The sequence below is a fragment of the Maylandia zebra genome, linkage group LG18, assembly GCF_041146795.1.
Source record: "Maylandia zebra isolate NMK-2024a linkage group LG18, Mzebra_GT3a, whole genome shotgun sequence".
Taxonomy (NCBI): domain Eukaryota; kingdom Metazoa; phylum Chordata; class Actinopteri; order Cichliformes; family Cichlidae; genus Maylandia; species Maylandia zebra.
Genome location: NC_135184.1, coordinates 9,069,982 through 9,090,991, shown reverse-complemented (window position 1 = coordinate 9,090,991; position 21,010 = coordinate 9,069,982). Strand labels below are relative to the sequence as shown.

Sequence of the window (21,010 nt, the reverse complement as noted above, 5' to 3'; positions counted from 1 at the left end):
ATTTACTAGAAATATTAGAAGGAATAAATTGTCACAGCTCAAAAAGCTTACCGCATACAGACTTTGTTGACAAATGATGGGGAAAGGCAAATCAACTTTCCAGAGTAACTTAGCCACACGTGGTAAGAGTAGGCATTTCTTCATGTACTTGAAACAATGAAAAATTCTAGTTTATCATCGATCTGTGTTTGGAGGGATGAACTGATTCACAGGAAAACGAACTCAGAAGATTTTAAGCTGTAAGTGTTGATTGAGATAGTGAGAAGGCGATTGTGGATCAAGTCTCAAGGTTGTACATTCCCATGTGGCACTACTTAGCAGTGTGAGCTATCCTGGGTTCTGTGTGCAAATTTTACGCTTTTAATAAAGTTATTATGAAAGAAAAAAAAAGTTTGTTTTTTTTTAAAGCAACAGCTTGCAATTGTTTTCTAAAGATACAGTCATTTAAAAGAAAAAGAAAAGTAAGCCCACTTTCAGTTCTAAGGTTTTATCTTTATATTTATCAGGACATTTTTTAAAAAAAAGTCATCTGTCAAGCACAGGGGGTGGTCCTCGCGGTTAATGAGCTGACCATGATCTACACTGTATACCAAAGTATTCTACAGTTAATGATCCCAAGCACTGCAGCAAACTGAATGGTTGAATGCTGGATTGTAATTAGTTTTTCACTCACTGCTTCAGCATTTTGCTGAATTTCTCTTTAATATATAATAACACTGTAATAAATCATGTACCATCAATCATCTGAGGTTGTTCTTAAATAATTTTAGAACGTGCTGAGAATTATTTATAAGATGAGTGTAAGTTTTTCAAGAGCTGAAAAAACATTTTTCAGCCTCTTCAGATTATTTTGTCAGTCTGCTATTTTCCTACAGCTGTTGCTGCTTACAGAAATGAACTGTCAGGACTGGGGACCCTTCCTCTGCTCATGGCTGAACATGCACTTCTCCTCAGGCATGAGGGGACACTTGGGTAAAAGGGCTGGGCGTCTTTAACATTAAAACGTTTCATTTCATTGGTAGCGAGGAGTTCAGCACTAAATCTGCCCTTGGGCTCTTACATAATGAAATACTACACTTCAGAGGAGACATACTGCAGATGTTGGTGGAACTAGAAGAAAAGTATATGTTCCAAAATGAAGGATATGTTGCTTTTGGGATTTAGTGAATATTTTCCATGGGTTTTACCACAAACATTGGGTCTAAACTCCTAAAGATCATTGCAAGTGTTGCCCCAAATTTCACCAAAATCTAGTGAGCACTGTTTAAGCACCAGTCATTCTTTAAAGTGTTGACTAAGTAAAAATCCTAAATTGATGTTTTTACAAAAGGAAGGCCGAACACAAAATAATCAGGAATAGTCCTTCAAGTACAAATTAAATGGCAGCCCATTTGTATGCATGTGAACATAACAGTAGCTTTAGTGAATAAAGAGTTTTAAAACCAGATGGTTTTAAAATGACAGGTTCATACACGTGTAATGTATGCATGCCAGAGTTTATGTGTTCACTATATCACAGTGTGTCCTGTGTTATATACCTGCTTTGGGAGCTGTACAGAGCAGCCAGTGTTCTGTTACATACTGTTATGTAACTGCTGATTTGCATTCACACGGCTTCCTGACGTGCAAGCCAAAGCCCGCTGCTCTCACTCTGAATATAAATTAGTAACAGGTCACAAGTGCAAGAATTTTGCTTTGATAACCCAAAGCAGATTCGAGCTACTGTTTAATTGTAGGTTAATTGTCCTTTGACGTCCTTTTAAGGAGCAACAGGTTCACAATTAATTAACCAGAATTCCAGATAAAATTGGAGTTTATTATTTAGGCACGGCCTTAATGAAAGTTGTTACATGCATACTTTATTTTACTCTTTTTTTCCCCCTTTTACTTCCTCCACAACATCCACAACCTCAACCCTTCATCTTGAATTGAATTCAGTTGAATGTTGAACACATTCATGTTATTTCCTGTTGTTTATAGGCCTCAAACCTAACCAAGCTAACCAGTTAGATTTGAGCTGCAGTAGTGAGGCATCCATGCGCATGTGGATATATTATATATAGAAACACAGTCAACAGAATGCTGAATGAATGAATAAATTAAAAAAAAAAAATCAATATTAACAACTTAATTTAGTGAACCAGAGCTATGATTTGTTTATTTGAGTGTTGGATCCTGGAACAAAGTATTGTTCTGCACTAAAACCCTTTTTTCCAGAAGCAGGAAAGTCAAAGTCGCTACGCGAAGGCTGAGAGTTGTCAAGTAAAACTGTCTGCACAAGGACGACTGGTTCAGCTGTGGCTCACCAATCAGCCTCTTAGACAATTTAACATTTTGGTTGAGTAACTTTCTACTTTCTGTTCTTTTACAGATAAACTTCCAAACCACGATACCAAGGAAAAGGATAAAACAAACTTGATCTTCTTTTGCTTTCTGTTGTTTCCTGTAGGGGTCGCCACAGCCCTCTGATAAAGGACGAATGAGGCTGAACTGTGAAGCTGAAGAAACTTTTGCCTTTAACGCACATTTATGTGTTTCAGTGTGTCTTTGAAGGGGAGCATGTCCTACTGGATGCAATGCTTATTCTGTAACATGCATTTCTTAACAATGAAAGAAACTGGGTCATTTTTTGTGTTCTGACTACAGACCTATGAGCTGACTTTAGCCCTCATGTTGTGTTCATTTCGCGTCAAACAATTTTGTGTTCCCACTTTATTAATCTCATTAATCTGATCTTATATGTCTTGAATTTGAGTTCTTATAGAAACACAATTTCTGTCTTATATTGATTATAAGAAATAATCGGATCAAACGGTAAACTGTGTATTAGAGACTACTCTGGGTCAATATTATAATGAACGTTTGTTTTGAAACATTTAAAAGTTTTATACAGTCACATAATGTAACGTTGTGTTCCTGGTCAAAAGTGAATGTTTTATTTGTGCACCGAGGAAAGTATCCCAAAACTACACTTGCTTCTGACACAGTTCCTGACCAAGACCGCACAAGATGAAGAAATTATCATCTTATGTCCCCGAGACCTCCAATCAAGCTCCAGAACCACAACCTTTGCTTGTTTCTTTTCAGGAAATCTTCTTTGTGGACAAAGACATGGAATCTTAGGTCAGTCTGATAAGTCAACTACATTTTTTGGAGGTAAAACTTTTAAAGTTGTCAAATTTGACCTAACACAACATTGGGGTTAAAAGCATCATATCACTAATGATGGCAGTTTTGAATAGTTAGATAATCAACTTGTTATTTTGTCAAAATAAAGAAAATAATAAGTAGTATCATATCCATCCCTAAAGACTGGAGTCGTCGCGGAATAAAGTGGTTATTATAGTTGCTTTCATTATTTTTCATGAAACTTTAACAATGAAGTCACACACCAACGAGCATAAATTGAGGGTTGGTGCCTTTGGCCACCAGTAGGGGGCGCTCCAGTCTTAAAAGCTGCTGATTCAGTAGGGGACGCTGATACTTCACTAGGTAATGATTTGGAATTCAAAGAAAAATTCTCATACTGAGCAACTGTGGTTCTAGCAGCAGTGCCAGAGGTATTATAAGTGTTGTCTGGACACCAGATCAGATAAGTTTTCATGAGGACTTTCTTAAAATTCCTTGCTCTTGGACTTATTCATACAGGGAGTGCAGAATTATTAGGCAAGTTGTATTTTTGAGGAATAATTTTATTATTGAACAACAACCATGTTCTCAATGAACCCAAAAAACTCATTAATATCAAAGCTGAATGTTCTTGAAAGTAGTTTTTAGTTTTACCTATTTTAGGGGGATATCTGTGTGTGCAGGTGACTATTACTGTGCATAATTATTAGGCAACTTAACAAAAAACAAATATATACCCATTTCAATTATTTATTTTTACCAGTGAAACCAATATAACATCTCCACATTCACAAATATACATTTCTGACATTCAAAAACAAAACAAAAACAAATCAGCGACCAATATAGCCACCTTTCTTTGCAAGGACACTCAAAAGCCTGCCATCCATGGATTCTGTCAGTGTTTTGATCTGTTCACCATCAACATTGCGTGCAGCAGCAACCACAGCCTCCCAGACACTGTTCAGAGAGGTGTACTGTTTTCCCTCCTTGTAAATCTCACATTTGATGATGGACCACAGGTTCTCAATGGGGTTCAGATCAGGTGAACAAGGAGGTCATGTCATTAGTTTTTCTTCTTTTATACCCTTTCTTGCCAGCCACGCTGTGGACGCGTGTGATGGAGCATTGTCCTGTATGAAAATCATGTTTTTCTTGAAGGATGCAGACTTCTTCCTGTACCACTGCTTGAAGAAGGTGTCTTCCAGAAACTGGCAGTAGGACTGGGAGTTGAGCTTGACTCCATCCTCAACCCGAAAAGGCCCCACAAGCTCATCTTTGATGATACCAGCCCAAACCAGTACTCCACCTCCACCTTGCTGGCGTCTGAGTCGGACTGGAGCTCTCTGCCCTTTACCAATCCAGCCACGGGCCCATCCATCTGGCCCATCAAGACTCACTCTCATTTCATCAGTCCATAAAACCTTAGAAAAATCAGTCTTGAGATATTTCTTGGCCCAGTCTTGACGTTTCAGCTTGTGTGCCTTGTTCAGTGGTGGTCGTCTTTCAGCCTTTCTTACCTTGGCCATGTCTCTGAGTATTGCACACCTTGTGCTTTTGGGCACTCCAGTAATGTTGCAGCTCTGAAATATGGCCAAACTGGTGGCAAGTGGCATCTTGGCAGCTGCACGCTTGACTTTTCTCAGTTCATGGGCAGTTATTTTGCGCCTTGGTTTTTCCACACGCTTCTTGCGACCCTGTTGACTATTTTGAATGAAACGCTTGATTGTTCGATGATCACGCTTCAGAAGCTTTGCAATTTTGAGACTGCTGCATCCCTCTGCAAGATATCTCACTATTTTTGACTTTTCTGAGCCTGTCAAGTCCTTCTTCTGACCCATTTTGCCAAAGGAAAGGACGTTGCCTAATAATTATGCACACCTGATATAGGGTGTTGATGTCATTAGACCACACCCCTTCTCATTACAGAGATGCACATCACCTAATATGCTTAATTGGTAGTAGGCTTTTGAGCCTATACAGCTTGGAGTAAGACAACATGCATGAAGAGGATGATGTGGACAAAATACTCATTTGCCTAATAATTCTGCACTCCCTGTACAATAATCTTGCATCTAAGATACATTGTAGTAATATATATGTCTGTATATACATATATATTTCTGCAATGTATCTAAAGTGTTGTTGAGGAGATGAAATACTATCAGGTGTGAGTGATTGGGCCTGCAAAGAGCATAGCAACTGGTGGCCTGAATGTCTGCTGTAAACTCACATATAGTACCTTAGATATTGAGGTCATTACCCAAACTTCCTGTTCCTGTTAAGCACATTTTCACCTTAACTTTATCTTATGGAAACTTGCTGTTTTTTCCTTGCAAGGGAAACAGGTCCCTGTGATGTGGCTGTGTGAAGAAATAAAGGTCATCTGAAAATGAGTAATACGTGTACCACACACACACACGCAAACACTCACTCACACACACGCACACACACGCACACACACACACACTTCTCAACCCTCACCGTTACCTAAACCACAGTGAGTTATACTATAATGACTTGTTTTTTTTTATCTTAAAAGGGAGCTCATTCCTCAAATGATCAATAGTAGGAAATACTGTCATATGTTTCCCTCTGCTGACTAAACCTGGAATTGCAGCAAAAGTCAAACTTCTGTAATTGGTCTTGCACAGCTACTATTTTTTAAACAAAACATCAAACATCCATCCATCCATTTGTCTATTGCCTAAAGCTCACCTGAAGCTGACAGATATTGAATGAAACATAGTATGATATTATGTATTTTTATTGTTATTATTGCGGCATCATAATTACATAATGCTGGATGCTAAACATAATGAATGAATGAACCAAGTCTACATTTTAAATAAACCCTGAATTTGTAAGTCTGTCATGAATATTGGCAACAAGTTTTTTTTAAACTCTCTGTAACCTGATGTCTGTGTTTTCACCTTAGTGAATTCACCAAGCAGAAGTAAGAACCGGAAGGAAGTGGGAAAAACAGCAAAACAGCAACTAAATGTGCAGAGAGAATCAGATAAAAGGCTGCAGAGAGAAAAAGGAGGGTGAGAAAAAGAGTTTCTAAAGAACGGAGGTAAGTTCACCAACACCACCACTAACAGCTAACATGAGCCAAGAGCACTGACTGACCCCACCACACACACACACACACACACACACACACACACACACACACACACACACACATACCCCTACTTTTTTTCCCTAGCATGCGCATGAAGAGAAAAAACGGTAAACAGCTGATTTTTTTAACAGCTTTTCATACTGAAACTGAATCACATGCATGCACGCATGTATGTCTCGATGTCTCGAGTACTTCAGCACCTTGAGGTTTTAAATGATCAAAGTCATGCTCAAAAAGAGAAGATGGTGAGATCATTACTTTTTTTGCAGGTACCATATTTGATGACATATCTTCAATTAGAATATGTTGATACTAATACTTTTTAACTAAGTGAGAAAAAAACCCATCAGTAAGTGGTATAATAAAGATAAAGTTTTAAAGTAAAAGGGAAGCCATATTTTTATCGTTCCCCCTTGCTTGGTCCAACTTCCTAGTCAAGTCAGAAGTACTGACTGTAATTTACAAGAACTGTGGAGGAAATTGAATGTGGGTTGAGTGATGCTCATACAGGTTGGGGTAAAATTAGCACTGAGGGTCGACTTTACGTTCAGTGCACAAACTTACATATAATTAGTGTGCAGTACAGCAACTTTATTTGGACAGATACTTTTCTCACATAGTTACATAGTTAATAAAGGTAGTTTCCGCACATAATATACCTGCCAAAAACAGATAAACTCTAGACTGCGGGGCTATTAATGCACGTGCAGGTTAGCATGCATTATTTTAACAAAGTGAAATACTTGGCTAAATGCTCGAATGTTGTTGTGTTGTAATAACTGGATTTTCAGGCTAAATTACTTAGAGCTTGATTGTCACTGTGACCACAAAACAACCCTTGAAGAAAACTATTACTTCTACTTTTACTTTAAACTTTATAAACTAACACACACTTTATAATTCTTGCGCTCATACACTAATGTTGAAGTACAAGCACCTTGCGTGGAGATGCCCTGCAAAATGCAGGAACAAATAACCAACTAACTGCCACAAATGAGAAGAATAAACGTTCATGCTGCTTCAGCCTACGCTTTGATTTTAGGATTCTTGCTCCTGCAGCTTTATAGATGTGCATGCAAAAACTGACTGTGTAAGAAAAGTTCAGACAGCGTGGTTTAATCTTATCTTTTTCCTTCCTCTTCAAAGGCCACACGCTTGCATTGCCACGATCACACATATTTTCCGTTTCTTTTGAATACACAGAAAACTTTTACACAGTTTCACAGTGGTTATTTCGTTTCCACGATACTGACTTCCTCTTCATATATGTGTCTTGTTTTTTTGGCGGTCGGGGGTAATACAGAAAGGCTCCAGTGTTGCTTTAAAATAGAACATCTTGATGGCAACAATAACAACACAAAAATAAAGTTCAGGGCTGATCCTGCACTTTGTTCAAAGTGGACTCTTCTGCACATGTGACCAATGGTCCTCATTGACCAATGGTCCTCTTTCTATTAAATAATGCTTTGTCACCCTCTCCTGAGCCAAACCATGGGGTTGTATTCACCTCACGGATGCCCCTCTTTATGTGGTGGAGCTTAACAGGATGCTCCGTACAGACGCTCTTGGACACAGCAAACGCCGGGCACAGAAGAAATGAATAGGGTGCTCTGTGGTTTCCCCTAAAAGAGTGTTTGTGTGTGTACTTGTGTGTGTGTAGGTTTGCTGCAGGGGGTGGTTTGTTAGGGCCATTTGTTGGCGCGTGCACATGTCCTTGTGTGCGTTTGTGCAGAATGTGCACGCGAGGCACTGAACATGTGTGTTTATTTCTCTCTGCGTGAATCTGGTGTGCTGCCTGTATGATGTATTCATGGCCCTTTGTGTCATTTTAATAAAAAAAAAAGGAAAAAGGGAGACTGTGGGGAGTGGCGATCAATTATCACACCAATTACACAGACTTTCAGGACGCAACAGGGATTCAGGAATGAGAGAGCTCAGGGGGAACAGTGAGAGAGGGGCCTGTTATAAAGCCAAGTCCTGTCACTTTGGGAAGAATTTGTAGCCAGTGAGAGCGGGCTTTGGGTCCGAAACAAGAGCCCGATGAGCCAGTGACTGTCTCCATAATTCTCCTCAGCAGTGTATCAGTGTCGTGGGACGCAGGGTGTTGAAGTTACTCCTGCAGAGTTACAGTCCCAATTGTGTCCTGTGAGCATGACAACAAAGCAGCCATGTGGACGAAAGGCTGAGGCTCCAGGCTCCTAACTCCTCTCTGTACGGGTCAATTAGATTGCAGCCTGCGCTGAAAAGGTAAGCAAATGAATTCTCAACAAAGTGCGCTGGAAATACGAAAGAATAAATCAGAGTTGGACCCGATGATCATTAGACTCGTAAAGTAATAATTCTCCATGGAATTAATTCTCCAGGACAAAGCGATTGTGTAGATGTGTGTAATTATATATTTGAGCTTATTAAATTGATTTGATTTTTTACTGCATGTATTGTTGAACCGAAACAATATTTCAGAAAATGCTGACACACTGCAAATTAGATCATGAGAGCATTGCCTTGCACAATCAGAGGTTGCAAAACACAAAAATCCATGACAGTAGCATAAACGATCTTGAATATATCATTTACAAAATAAAAAGTTAATAAAGGGGACTTGTCTTTTTGTGCTGCATTTTGAAGTAAAGTTTCACAGTTCCTTAAAGTGTTTCTCTTAATATCTTGGTTTCCGGAAGATGATAGATAGATGGACATTTTATCAGCAATCAGCTTGTCAGCAATGATCAGTTTGTTCTTTCCATCTCTGTAAAACATACCATATAAAACAAACTTAAAAATGCTTTGAAAGCTGTGGATACAAATCGAGTTCAGTTTATTTCACAGTGTAAACCAGGCAGAAGGTTTATTATTGTGCATATTTGCTCCAGTTTATTATTTCAGTTTACCTTAAAAAAAGGTTCAATGCTGCCTCAAAAGAGGTAAATCAACAGTTTTTGGTGAAGATCTGATCAACACTTGAAGAAGTTTACACTTCCCCGCATCTCCATCACAATGAAACTATAGCATGATATTGTCGATTATATTTCCCCAAATCTGATCTTTAAAGAGGGAGAACATGTCTAATAAATGAACTTTAGATCGTCAGTAAAAAGACGCTTAGAGGATGAGAAAAAAGTTTTTATTTCTTAATGAATCTTAATGAATTTTTTGACAGAAGGAAAAAAACAAAATAACAAATAAAATAAGAAGGGGGAGAAAAGTGTGTGTGAGTGTGTCTGGAGGGGAGGGAGGGGGATTACTCCTCACTCCAGAATACTAATGAGGGCCTTTTGTCACAGATCTTTCTCTCTTTCCCCTTCTGTCTGTGTGCTCTCATTTTCCACTTTACTCATTTCTCCCTCTCTTTCATTTTCACACACACACACACACACACACACACACACACACACACACACACACACACACACACACACACACACACACACACACACCACTTCACAGGACATTCAGGACTTTTACTCATTCATTCATTCACTCAAAAAACTTTAATATAAGCTTCCCTACCTACAAGCCTAATTCAACCAAAATGCACTGATTTGTGTTTACGTTGTGACGACTTGCTTTTCTTCCATCAGTGAAACGTTGAGTCCTCACAATGTGAAGACGTATTTATACTGACACAACATGACTGGCACACATGCATAGCTGTGCACTTGTATTTACATGCATACAAAATGACACACCTACGATCACATAAAAGACACATGTAATTTCAATCCTACTCTCACATAATCACACACACTCTCACACACGCACACACATGGATGGGCACAGAGTCGTATTTGTCAATGGCGCCTTTTGTTTCTTTTATCTGAGCTCGCAACAAAGCATTCCTGTGTACACAGAGGGGAGAGAGATAGAGAGAAGGAAGGAAGGAAGGCGAGAGAAAGAGGAAAGGAGAAGAAGAGAGAGGAAAAGAGAAAGAGGGAGATCAGGAAAACATCCACTGCTCTTTTTGTCAGACAAAAGTTTTGATTGAGTTCTTGGATTCGTCTCACTGAGGCTGCAGGTACAGTAAAGTTGTAGCGCTGCCATGGAGATGGAATACATCCTGCTGGAGAGGTTCGTTAATAGTTTCCCTCTCATTTACTCTATTAGTTATCTGATACATGGCTGTAGTGGAATTTGCGAGCGTATTCGTGTGTGCGCGGCTGACAGGGACAGGGCTGGGTAAGAGGGTGATGCAGAGTTGAAAGAGTGAAGTTTTCAATTGATCCATTGTAAGTGCAAAGCCTTTGAATGGCTCACAAAAGTGTGATGTAATTAAAGCTGATCGGTTATGTAATCCACAATCAGCAAAGGAGCTATTTTTGATTTATGCTACGAGGCAAAAGTATATGGACACACCTGGTCTAGAGATGAGAATGAGGAAATAATATTTTCACATCTGTGCAAAAAAGTAAAATTTTTTTTGCAGTTTAGAATTTATCAAAAACCCTGACCTCAGCCCTATCTAATGCCTTTGGCACAGATGCTGGCTGCAGGCTGGACCGTGACAGTGTATAATAATTAAGTCCTTTACCGCACTTACATGCAGTTCACCGGAAATTTATTTGACATTGCAGACGAGTAAGAAAAGTGTTTCTAAACTCGTTTGCGTGCAAACTTTCTCAAAAGCATCTCTGGGCCTGTTGTCTTGTTGCAGATGTGAATTGTTACAAATTTCAGCAAAGCGATTTTTCATCTCTGAACTGTTTATATGAATTAATTTTATTTCGCTCAAATTTTCTAGGGGCAAAATCTGTTATTTAGAAAAAGGAGAGAAAGTAAGAGCTGTTTGTTTTTCTCTCCTATACCTTTTACACATCTTTGTTTTTATTGTGAACATCCAAGTAGGGTCCAAACTCTAGGCTGAGAATCCAAGTAAATGATAATTTTCGTTTATGCTATGAAGATGACACATGTAAGTGCCTCTAAAGTGAAACATAGGAGACAGAAAAACAGTCCCCAGCACAGCGGCATTATGAAGGGTGAGAATCTTGAATTAGGTTTAAAGTTTTGCTTTCAGATTCTGTTTGGCACTCTTGCCATCAATTCCTTTTATGGAGAAAACCCCTCAAAACTTTGCCTTGTTGTTTGTGTGATGTGATGGTGATTACACCAGACCTCATTTGCAAGACAGCTGAAGCTTGCCCAACTTATGCTTGCACGAGTAATTTACATTGTCATTTTTGGAGGAAGCTAGTCTGTCAGAAATAAACAACTGCTTTAGAAAAACAGTGTAAATGCAGCTGAAAATAGTGTCAGTTTGACTAGCTGCAAGAATAAAATGCCATTAAGCCACAAATTCACAGTGTTTTTAGTAATATGTCTGTCACACTGATCATTATATGCAGAATATAATAAACACAATTTTATTACAAAAGATTTCAGTTGCATTGCAGGACTTCTTCTTACTTATACATCTGAGTATTACTTCCACCACTAATATACGTTTGGAGCTCACCGATGCTTCTGTCATTGAGTGGGATCAAATCCCTGAAGCCAGGCTCCAAAATTTTATCAACAATCAGGAAGCTGAAATAAGATTCCCAGTAATCACAAATTATCATGTTAACAGGTGGCCACTTACTTTTTGGCCTGAGAGGACCATGAAGACCAGAGAGCTTTTATATCCTTTTACATGAAAAGGAGAATTTTACATTCTGCTTTAATGAGCGTGAGAAGTTCTCACAGAGTGATCTTCTGAGGATCCAGAGTGTAAAACACCCGAGAAAAGACTTCACAGGAGTCAAGTCTCAGGCTGAACAAGGCCAAAGCACACAGAAAGCTGAACTGGCCCTTTCCCTATCCATCTCTCACTGTCTCTTGCTGTCTCTGGTTTCCAGTCAGAAGTTCACTCTTTGTCCACTAAAGGTCTCCCTGATCAGAATCAACAGTAAGCTTTTTAAATAAACTTTATCTTGATAAACGTCTGAGTTTCCAACAAAGATTTTGACCTTAATTGACTCTTTCAAGTTTCTTCTCTGTCCTTTGGATCACAAATGAGTCTCTGTGTGGGTTGTCTGTTGCGTCAATGAATGCATCCTAATTACTGTCTTCTTTCTTTCTTTCTTTTCACCTTCCTCTTCCTTATCTCCCTGTTTTGTGGGCTATTCTCTCACTTGACCTCCATCATTTGTTGAACGTAAGTGAGCATGTCAAATTATGCAGGAGCTAGCTGTCTGACATGACCTGTATCTAAATATTCTTTCATCTACATATTCATGCAAACATACCAAAATGTAAAAACTGAAAAACTGAAATACTTGCTATCAGATCACGGGGACATTTGAAATTCAATTTGTCTTTCTAAAGACAGAAATAGACAGGTCTTTTGTTTTAGATGAGGGTTAGTCCAAATATGGGACTAAACATTGATTAGCAGCTGTTTCTCTTCCTGTTTTTCACATCAAGTATACATCGCCCAAACCTGGTCTTAAGAAAGATCTAACCACACTAACAGATGTGTGAGCTTGTACTTCCTCTAATACCAAGTCTCTCCTCTTTAGCATTCACCATCATGTTAACTGACACAAAGTGGAGCTGACAGCTGACAGTGATGGAGATGCTGTCAGTCTGAAGAAATGCATGCATTTCAAAGAACATGCTAAAGGAGTTAGCATCTATGAGTCAGAAATATATCATAGTTTATCTTTCCATCACTGGTCACATATTTGTTAGTTAGCTTTTTTGGTTAGTAGTTTACAGCTAGTGAGTCACAGGCACGACATGGTGAGAAAATGTATGACTTCCATGCGTAACTATACTTAGTCACTGAAATTTACTTTTTGAAACCACATTTTAATGACTCACTCTACCGTTTAACCACCATAAAAAGCACCAAGCAGCCCACCTTACCTGAAAAACATGTACAGACTATTCTAAAGAAATGATTTACACAAGAGGAGAGTTCTCTATCTTCTATGTGACACAACACATGAAGCTGAAACCCAATAAGTTTTGAAACGTGAAGAAAGGTTTGTTCTTCCTGTTTCAGGTTTTAGTTTCAAAGATCGCAATCAAAAGAAGAACAAAGCACCCCTTTTGGGCCACACAGTGACGGCATATGTCACTTCTTCATGACTATATTTCAGTAAATTTCCAAACACCAAGAATGCCTATTTACGGAAATAATGGGCAGGGTACAGACATTTAAAATGTGTTAGTGTTAACTTGCCCTCTAAGGGTTTCTTCTTTTATTTCTCACATTTTTTTAATGGTGTTATCTGTTTTATATTTTTAGGGTTTACACAGTCTAACTCATCCATACTATAAGAACAGCCATATGGCACTGGCCTTGCCTTCTCATAATCCTTGATTTGCTGCCTCTAAACTGTTGGCAGGGTGGCACTTCTCATTGCTGCTAAAATATTCATGCTTCAGAAAACTTTCCTTGAGCCATGATATTGGAAATGAAATATATGGTACATGTTAATATGTGTATTTATTCATTCTTCTGTCAGAACTACTCACTGAATATGTGGTGTTCTAATATTAACACAGTGAATTTTAGTAAATTCCTCAAACTATTATTACATTCAATCAGTTTCTGTTGGAGAGTGACTCATGACCAGAGAGGATTCCTGTCTGAGTGAACTCCCAGAACAGTTTCACCAGCTAAAGAATTTCCCACAACAACATGTGTGGGTCTGCATGACCTTTCATCTTTGTTATTCTGTTATTAAAATTATTACCAGGCTGAAACAAACACATATTAGACACGTAGTTTAAATGTGTTAATGAGAGAGCAGATATCTGCAGGGAAGTTACTAACAGCTGCAGTTAGTCATAGTGGGAAGAGTGTAAAGTCTGTACACAGGAAGCCACTGTTATCAGATTGGCTCTGCTTAAATATGAAACTAAAGTTCCTCTAACATGTGTCGGATGTCACACTCAGCTTGCCTCTTTTCAGCTAGCAGGCTTACTGTTCTGAAGGAGCTCAAATCATGAGCTTTTTTTGAAATCCAACCAATTAACTTTGTGCCTACACCTAAAAGTAAAAAGCACAAAACCACAAAATGCAAAGGTTTCCTGCAGCTTACACCACAGCTTATACCTGCAGACCCCTAACAAGGATTGTGCAGATCCTGTATATTTTAAAGCATAACATATTTTGCACTCCAGGATGAGAATGTGTACTTTGTGTCAGACAAATGACCAATAAAAACATTGTATTCCATTTTTTTCTATTTCCCAGATGACATCTGCCACACCTCCTTCCTCTCGTAGCTCCTCTCCACATAAAGTTTGCCACTCGCAGACACAGACAGATGTCTTAAAACCTTTACTTGGTGGTGGCATATCTAGTGGGGGAGGGTCTCTGAGGAAGAGGAGACGTGTCCTGTCCAAAGACGGGCGAAGCAACGTGCGCATCGAGCATGTCAGCGGACGGAGTGCTCTGTACATGCGTGACCTCTGGACAACATTTCTGGACATGCAGTGGCGCTACAAGTTCTTCCTGTTCACTGCCACTTTTGCAGGGACCTGGTTCGTGTTCGGGGTGCTGTGGTACCTGGTCGCACTGGTCCATGGAGACCTTCTTGGTGAGAAAGCAGGGAGAAATTTAAAAGAGCAAAGATCAGGTCATAGGTTCACACTGACACGCCTCACCGGCCTTGAGTTTGGCACATGGAGTCATTCTAAGTGATCTACAAGCGGGTTTTCAGTTAAAAGTTTCAACTGACATTAACAATCATTCACTATTACACCTGAAAAGTGTTTTTCAGTTACATAATTAGTAACTGAATCATACAGAAAGTTTCCAGTTTTGACTTCAAGTCATCTGCACAAAAAGTACCTAATCTTCCTGCGCAGGTTTGTGGTTTATTATGGGTCGAATACAGGAAATGTCTGAAAAAATGTCAGTGCTGACTTTAAAACCCCAAATTATTTATACATTTGAGAAACACTAAAACCTGCAGGTCAGTGCAAAAATATCTAACTATTCAAGTGTTTCAGTTGTCAACCACTGACAGTTTAATACTTAGACTTCCTGCTGACTTCTTTTAAAAAGTGAAAAACCGTTGTGCTGTGTGTGTGAATTCAAACCCATTCAAACCGAATGCACACAGTCATTGCATAAACTGAAACAGGAGTGTTTGCTAAGAAGCTTCCCAGACTTCAGGTGTTCATTGCGCTTTACACGTCATGACTTCTTGCAAAACCTCAGTCATGTCTGTTTAGGACACTCAACCTCAATGTATGTGCAACTGAGCAATGCAAGAAGAAGTGTGAAACAGATCTCATTGCCTTCTTCACACCAAAACAAAGAGACTACAGACAAGTGTGAAAACAACCATAATAGTGAATATAACCTTGACTAAAGAAGTGACTATAAGGGAAAGTGGAGCCAACAAGATCTCCTGTTCAAACTAAATGAAATGAAATTTATTTCTATAGCACATTTTAAAAGACCGGAGTACATCAAACTGTTTCACAATTGTACCGCAGTGCAGATAAAATTAGGGGCAGAGCATGACAGGTAAAACAAGGTACGAACAATACAATTACATAGTGCAATGCAGCGGGTCAAAGTCAAACTAATTTGATTCAAAAGCCAAGTTAAACAACTGGGTTTTTTTGGCGAACAATTGAATGGACTCAGCTGTGCAGACATCGACTGGGAGATTGTTCCAGAGTCTAGGGTCGGCAATAGCAAAGGCAGGGTCACCTCTGGTCTTTAATCAAGACCTTGGTTGCACTAATAACAGTTGGCTAGACGATCATAGTACTGTCTTAGGGTTATACAAGTCGAAGAGACCAGTTAGGTAGCTAGGCGCCAGGTTATTTCGAATTTTAAGACTAAGCAAAAGTATTTTAAAATCAATACGGTATTTAACGGGGAGCCAGTGTAAGTTAGCTAGGACAGGGGTGATGTGATCATGCCTTCTCCTGTCTTAAAGCTGCCAGTGCTATTCAGTTTAATTGCTCTATATTTTGTTATTTGTTTGAATTTAAATTTAATCATGCATTTAATAATGCATTTTACTTACAAATCTAACAGATCTATTGCCAAGAAGCATTGTTAAACAAAAAAAATAACTAACTAATTTCCTTACTTTTTGTGCTAACCAGGATGCATATGCAGTGAGGGTGAATGTTATAGGAGGCTTGTAAAGAGATGCAGAGGCTGTTGTTTCTTTTTTTTACTGAACTTATCTTGCGGTTAAAGTGAAGTTTTAGCTATAATCTGGCAACTATATCATATCTTTATTCTATCTTAGTTTTCGTTAACACACGCCTCTCCCCCTCTTCCGCTGATGTTACTCGTGTCTCAGCAGACAGTGTGTTTAATAGCAAAATCCCTTTTTTAGCCAGACTTTAAATATTCTGGTCTGTTGTTCCATAATAATGTGTATAAAACTAAAAAGCAAATAATAACAAAAGTGTTTATTTTTATATTTTAGAATTACTTAAAAGAGCTTTTGATGCTTTTTTAAACATTTTCCTCCAGAGTTTGACCCTCCATCAAACCACACGCCCTGTGTGATGCAGATGCAGACGCTAACGGGGGCTTTCCTCTTCTCCCTGGAGTCCCAAACAACCATTGGATACGGTTTTCGCTGCATCACTGAGGAATGTCCAGCTGCCATAATCCTTCTTATAGTTCAACTGGTTATCACCATGCTCATGGAAATCTTCATCACCGGTACCTTTCTGGCCAAGGTAGCCAACAAATGAAATATCCATGTAAGATGCAATGAAAAGAGACAAGTGCCTTGTATCAACAAAGCCGTGCAGGTCTTAATTTGTGTTTTGAAAACATTTTTTTTTTTTTTAAAAAAAAAGCAGAAGTTGTCTTGACTAAAACAACACTGCAGTGTACATGTGAGCTGCAGGTTTACTCAATAATCATTAACAAAGATGACTCTGACCAAGTTCCTCCTGATCAGGTTGCCCGGCCAAAGAAGCGCGGTGAGACAGTGAAGTTTAGCCAACATGCTGTGGTATCCGCCCACGAGGGCCGCCCCTGCCTCATGATCCGGGTGGCCAACATGCGCAAAAGTCTCCTGATTGGGTGTCAGGCAAGTATGCATGCAGATACTTTAAGTATACAGTAGCTGAGAAAAGTTCCACTTGTTACGGCAGGTCAAGAGGAATGATCCACCCCCAGTTCGACCCCAAGCAGCACATCACACCATAAGTTAAAATAAGAGATGGTTTATTTACAAGAACAAAACAAAAATGGGTTTCACAGGAGACACTCAGGCTTCGGGGTGGACCCACGCCAAAATAGCAGACAAAAGGAAACTAACTCAGAGGAGCGACTGCTTGCCTAGCCCCAAAGAAACATGACCAAACAACAATCACTTACTTCGCTGACTAACAAAACATGAGAAAACTGTGCCCAACTGCAAAGGCGGTCCACCCCTACTTCCTGCTGGATTCACAAAACAACACAGGGCATGTCGCAACCCCAGCTGGTTGAGGGTAAAACCGAGGATGGATGGATTGCCATCCTCAACCGCGTTATCTTATACCCCGCCTCCAGATCATCATCCAATCCAGGCACACCATCTTCAGGATCCACCACTCCTGGAGGCACACCTGCACAGTCACATTTATATGTCAGAACCCCAGCCCACGAAGACAGCCGTAACACACTCCATACTTGTAAAGACTAGACAATAAAAATAGGTTTAGAGGTCATAGATTAGTGTGAATGAGAAATTTGTCAAACTGGGAACCAGTTGAACTAAAGCAACATGTGCACAATATTCCTATCAGGTGACTGGAAAACTGCTCCAGACGTCTCTGACCAAGGAAGGGGAGACGGTTCGTCTGGATCAGAGAAATGTCCCCTTTCAAGTGGACACTTCCAGTGACAGCCCCTTCCTCATCCTGCCCCTTACCTTCTACCATGTCATCGATGACAACAGTCCCTTGAGAGCTTGGGCAGCCAAGGGTAAGTTTAGCGATGAGAGCAGTAGACTCGGTGGGTGGTGTCACAAACTGCATCAGAATGATTTCTTTGACCTTTGTGTCTCATTCCTCTGTCATACAAACATCTGACCCTGAAGGTTTCTAGCACAATTTTACCTCCTTCCAAGGTGCTGGTAGGAAAAGGCAAATGCTTTCAGCAACACTTGTGTTATAGAGAAAAACATCATCCCTCATTCCTCCCTTTCTGGTGTAGGTGGAGAATTTAACAATAGGCCTGCTTTCCACAAATTGTAGTTAGTTAATAAGCCTAGTAATGAACTGTTAAAAATAGCTTCAGTTTCTGAGAAATGTCATGACTAGGTTCACAAAAATTGAATTCATGCAGAAATAAATTTCCTCTTTTTGGTTGTGAAGTCAAAAGATTAAAAAAAGACTTTAAAAAATGAAGCCACTAGCTTAATGTTTTACATGTTGCTTGATGCTGTATTTGTTAATGTAGTAACTATGTCACATTCTTCAGGGGTCTCACACTCATTTTAGTTCATGAGCCACATTATAGTTATTTATTGATCACCTATTAAATAGAGCCTAAATAAAACCAGCTTTTTAAAAACAGATGATCATTTGGAGAATTTTAACAGTACTTCCAGCAGAGACATAGTTTTGTTTCACTGAAAACGCAACAAAACTGTCTCAGTTCTTCATCTGAAAAAAAGAAATGTGAAATGAAACAACATGGTCTCTGATTCCCAACCAGACCATGGGTGATGTCCTTCCAGTAATTAAATGGCTGTAAAGCTGATGACAGTTCTGTCTCCATTACTTCTTTATCTGCATGGACACTTGTTTTTAACCCCAGTTTTCATCTGTATAAAGATTCACTAGCTGGGCCAATGTCCTCATTTTAGGTTTGACAGCGTTTTAGTAGGTAAAGGTGATGCTTGGACATGAATTGAGCTGCGGTTTGGGGAAGGCCTCGAAGGGGACTGTCGATGGCTCCCGGGCCTGGCAGATCTCCATGTACTAAATAGAAGTGAAGAAGTTAAGAATCGAAAACAAGGAGGGAGGGAGGGTGGGGCACGTCAACGAGAATGAACAGCTTGCAGAACTGGGGGAACCCATAGAGATGACAACCAGAAGGAGCGTGTTTGGAGGCGTGGTCCCGCTCCTGAAATTCCGATACATGATCTCCAATTAAAAGAAGATACACACAAAATGCTCATAATAACACAAATTAAGAGCACTACTAGTGGTTAAAAACCTTAACTGTGAGTCTTTAAGTGAAATATCTTTATAACTTTCTTTCATCCATTTTGTCCTAAGGATATTCTTGGTCTTTAACTTTAATGTGACATTTCTTTCCATTGTATGTACCTTCTTCAGGTGGTGGCTGGACTGACCCAGAATTGGCTGACTTTGAGTTGCTGGTGATCATGAGCGCCACCGTGGAGCCAACCTCCGCCACCTGTCAGGTTCGCACCTCCTACCTGCCAGATGAGATCCTCTGGGGCTACGAGTTTCCCCCTGTAGTTTCCCTGTCTCCCTCAGGGAAATATGTAGCAGACTTTGCCTTCTTCGACAAAGTGGCCAAGACCAAGACCGCCCCCATTTTTAAGCCATCCAGCCCCCAGCACGGGTACCAGAGCAATGGAGGGGGGACTGTACCTGAGGTGACTGATCCAGAGAAGATTCGTCTGGAGCAGAGCTACAGGGAACAACGAGGAGAGGACCGAGGTCGGGTCAGGGACGCTCCTCTGAGTGTTCGCATCAGCAACGTGTGAAGAGTATAAACCAGAAGGTTTAAAAAGCAACAGGAGACGTCGCCAAGTTCAGTGTAAATAACAAATCAGTGAAACATCATATCGATGAACAGAACAGATTAATGTTGACTACTGTATGAACATGTGGAGTATGTTATTGTCATATGCTTGCTGGGTATGATATATATAGATACACTCACTTGACTGTATTCATATGAAGGAATAACGTCATAACTACAGCTCTTTACATCTGATCACGGCACAAGTCCATTCACTTCACATACACTACATACAGTTTTAACTCAAAAAACTACAATACAAATGATACAAAAATCAAGTAAAGAAGATGGAAATCTCAGTGGGCACTAACCAAGTTACAAAAAGGTGTGAGACAGTGGTGTTTAATTTTCATTTTTTCCAAAGTAGAGCAGAATAAAGAGTGGGTTTGGAGACGTTATTATGACGAAGTGAGATGGAAACACCCGCCCACTTAAGTAGAAGCACTGAACCGTGTATAATACGCCTAAAATGTATGCAAATGTGTGTTTAAAATACATACCCTGTTACATGTAAACATTTATGTACAAAGGTCATATGACTCTGAGTTTTTGCAGTAAAACAGGAGTAAAAGCAGTTTTTCTGCCTCCTGCAACCCCTCCCTACCCCCGATTTCCTCTAAATGAGTAATATATTTTATATTTCCTGGTAAAAACCCAAACATGTACTGTAATAGTTCAATTAAATGTAGCACTACAACTGAAAAGTAGACAAAGCTGATACGTTTTGTGTTCAGTATGACCTGTATGTTGGTAATGGTATTTGTATTTCATGATTTCTGTCATGCGTGACTGCTGTTGCTGCTTCAGAACATAGCACTTTATGTATGTGATGTAAATTTGCATCTTGAAAGGTTAAGGTGAATGTGTGTTAAATTTTGAGTCTACTAAAAGCACTCAAACACTGAAAATGATTGAATTGTTAGTTTTAAAAAACAAATGATTAATTTTTTTTTAACAAATCAGACTGTAACAGTTTTTTGAATGTCTCTGTAGCTTTAATAATATTAATATGTCCAGATATGCACAAACATTAAAGGAACTCTCCTTTATGTAAAAAGCAGTAG

At 39.4% G+C, this 21,010-nt stretch overlaps 1 protein-coding gene across 3 annotated transcripts; it reads left to right on the top strand.

Annotated features, from left to right (window-relative positions):
- The first annotated feature begins 8,192 nt into the window (after positions 1 to 8,192).
- Positions 8,193 to 21,006, top strand: LOC101485288 (ATP-sensitive inward rectifier potassium channel 10). 3 transcript variants are annotated; one of them, XM_004555171.3, is made up of 6 exons: positions 8,193 to 8,503; positions 14,442 to 14,787; positions 16,698 to 16,909; positions 17,137 to 17,268; positions 17,972 to 18,149; positions 19,511 to 21,006. In XM_004555171.3, exons 2-6 carry the CDS (start codon positions 14,442 to 14,444, stop codon positions 19,906 to 19,908), a joined length of 1,266 nt encoding a protein of 421 aa, XP_004555228.1. In that variant the 5' UTR covers positions 8,193 to 8,503; the 3' UTR covers positions 19,909 to 21,006. The 3 variants fall into 3 exon arrangements, with proteins under 3 accessions (XP_004555228.1, XP_004555229.1, XP_076732652.1); XM_004555172.3 differs by lacking the exon at positions 8,193 to 8,503 and adding an exon at positions 10,178 to 10,324 and having other exon boundaries at positions 14,474 to 14,787; XM_076876537.1 differs by lacking the exon at positions 8,193 to 8,503 and adding an exon at positions 10,179 to 10,324.
- Positions 21,007 to 21,010: the final 4 nt, after the last annotated feature.

Bases quoted from the DNA above. Each gene is read 5' to 3' on its own strand.
- LOC101485288 (XM_004555171.3), top strand. From the start codon at position 14,442: ATGACATCTGCCACACCTCCTTCCTCTCGTAGCTCCTCTCCACATAAA. The intron at 14,788-16,697 runs GTGAGAAAGCAG...ATTTTCCTCCAG, and splicing joins GGTCCATGGAGACCTTCTTG to AGTTTGACCCTCCATCAAAC. The intron at 17,269-17,971 runs GCAAGTATGCAT...TATTCCTATCAG, and splicing joins GTCTCCTGATTGGGTGTCAG to GTGACTGGAAAACTGCTCCA.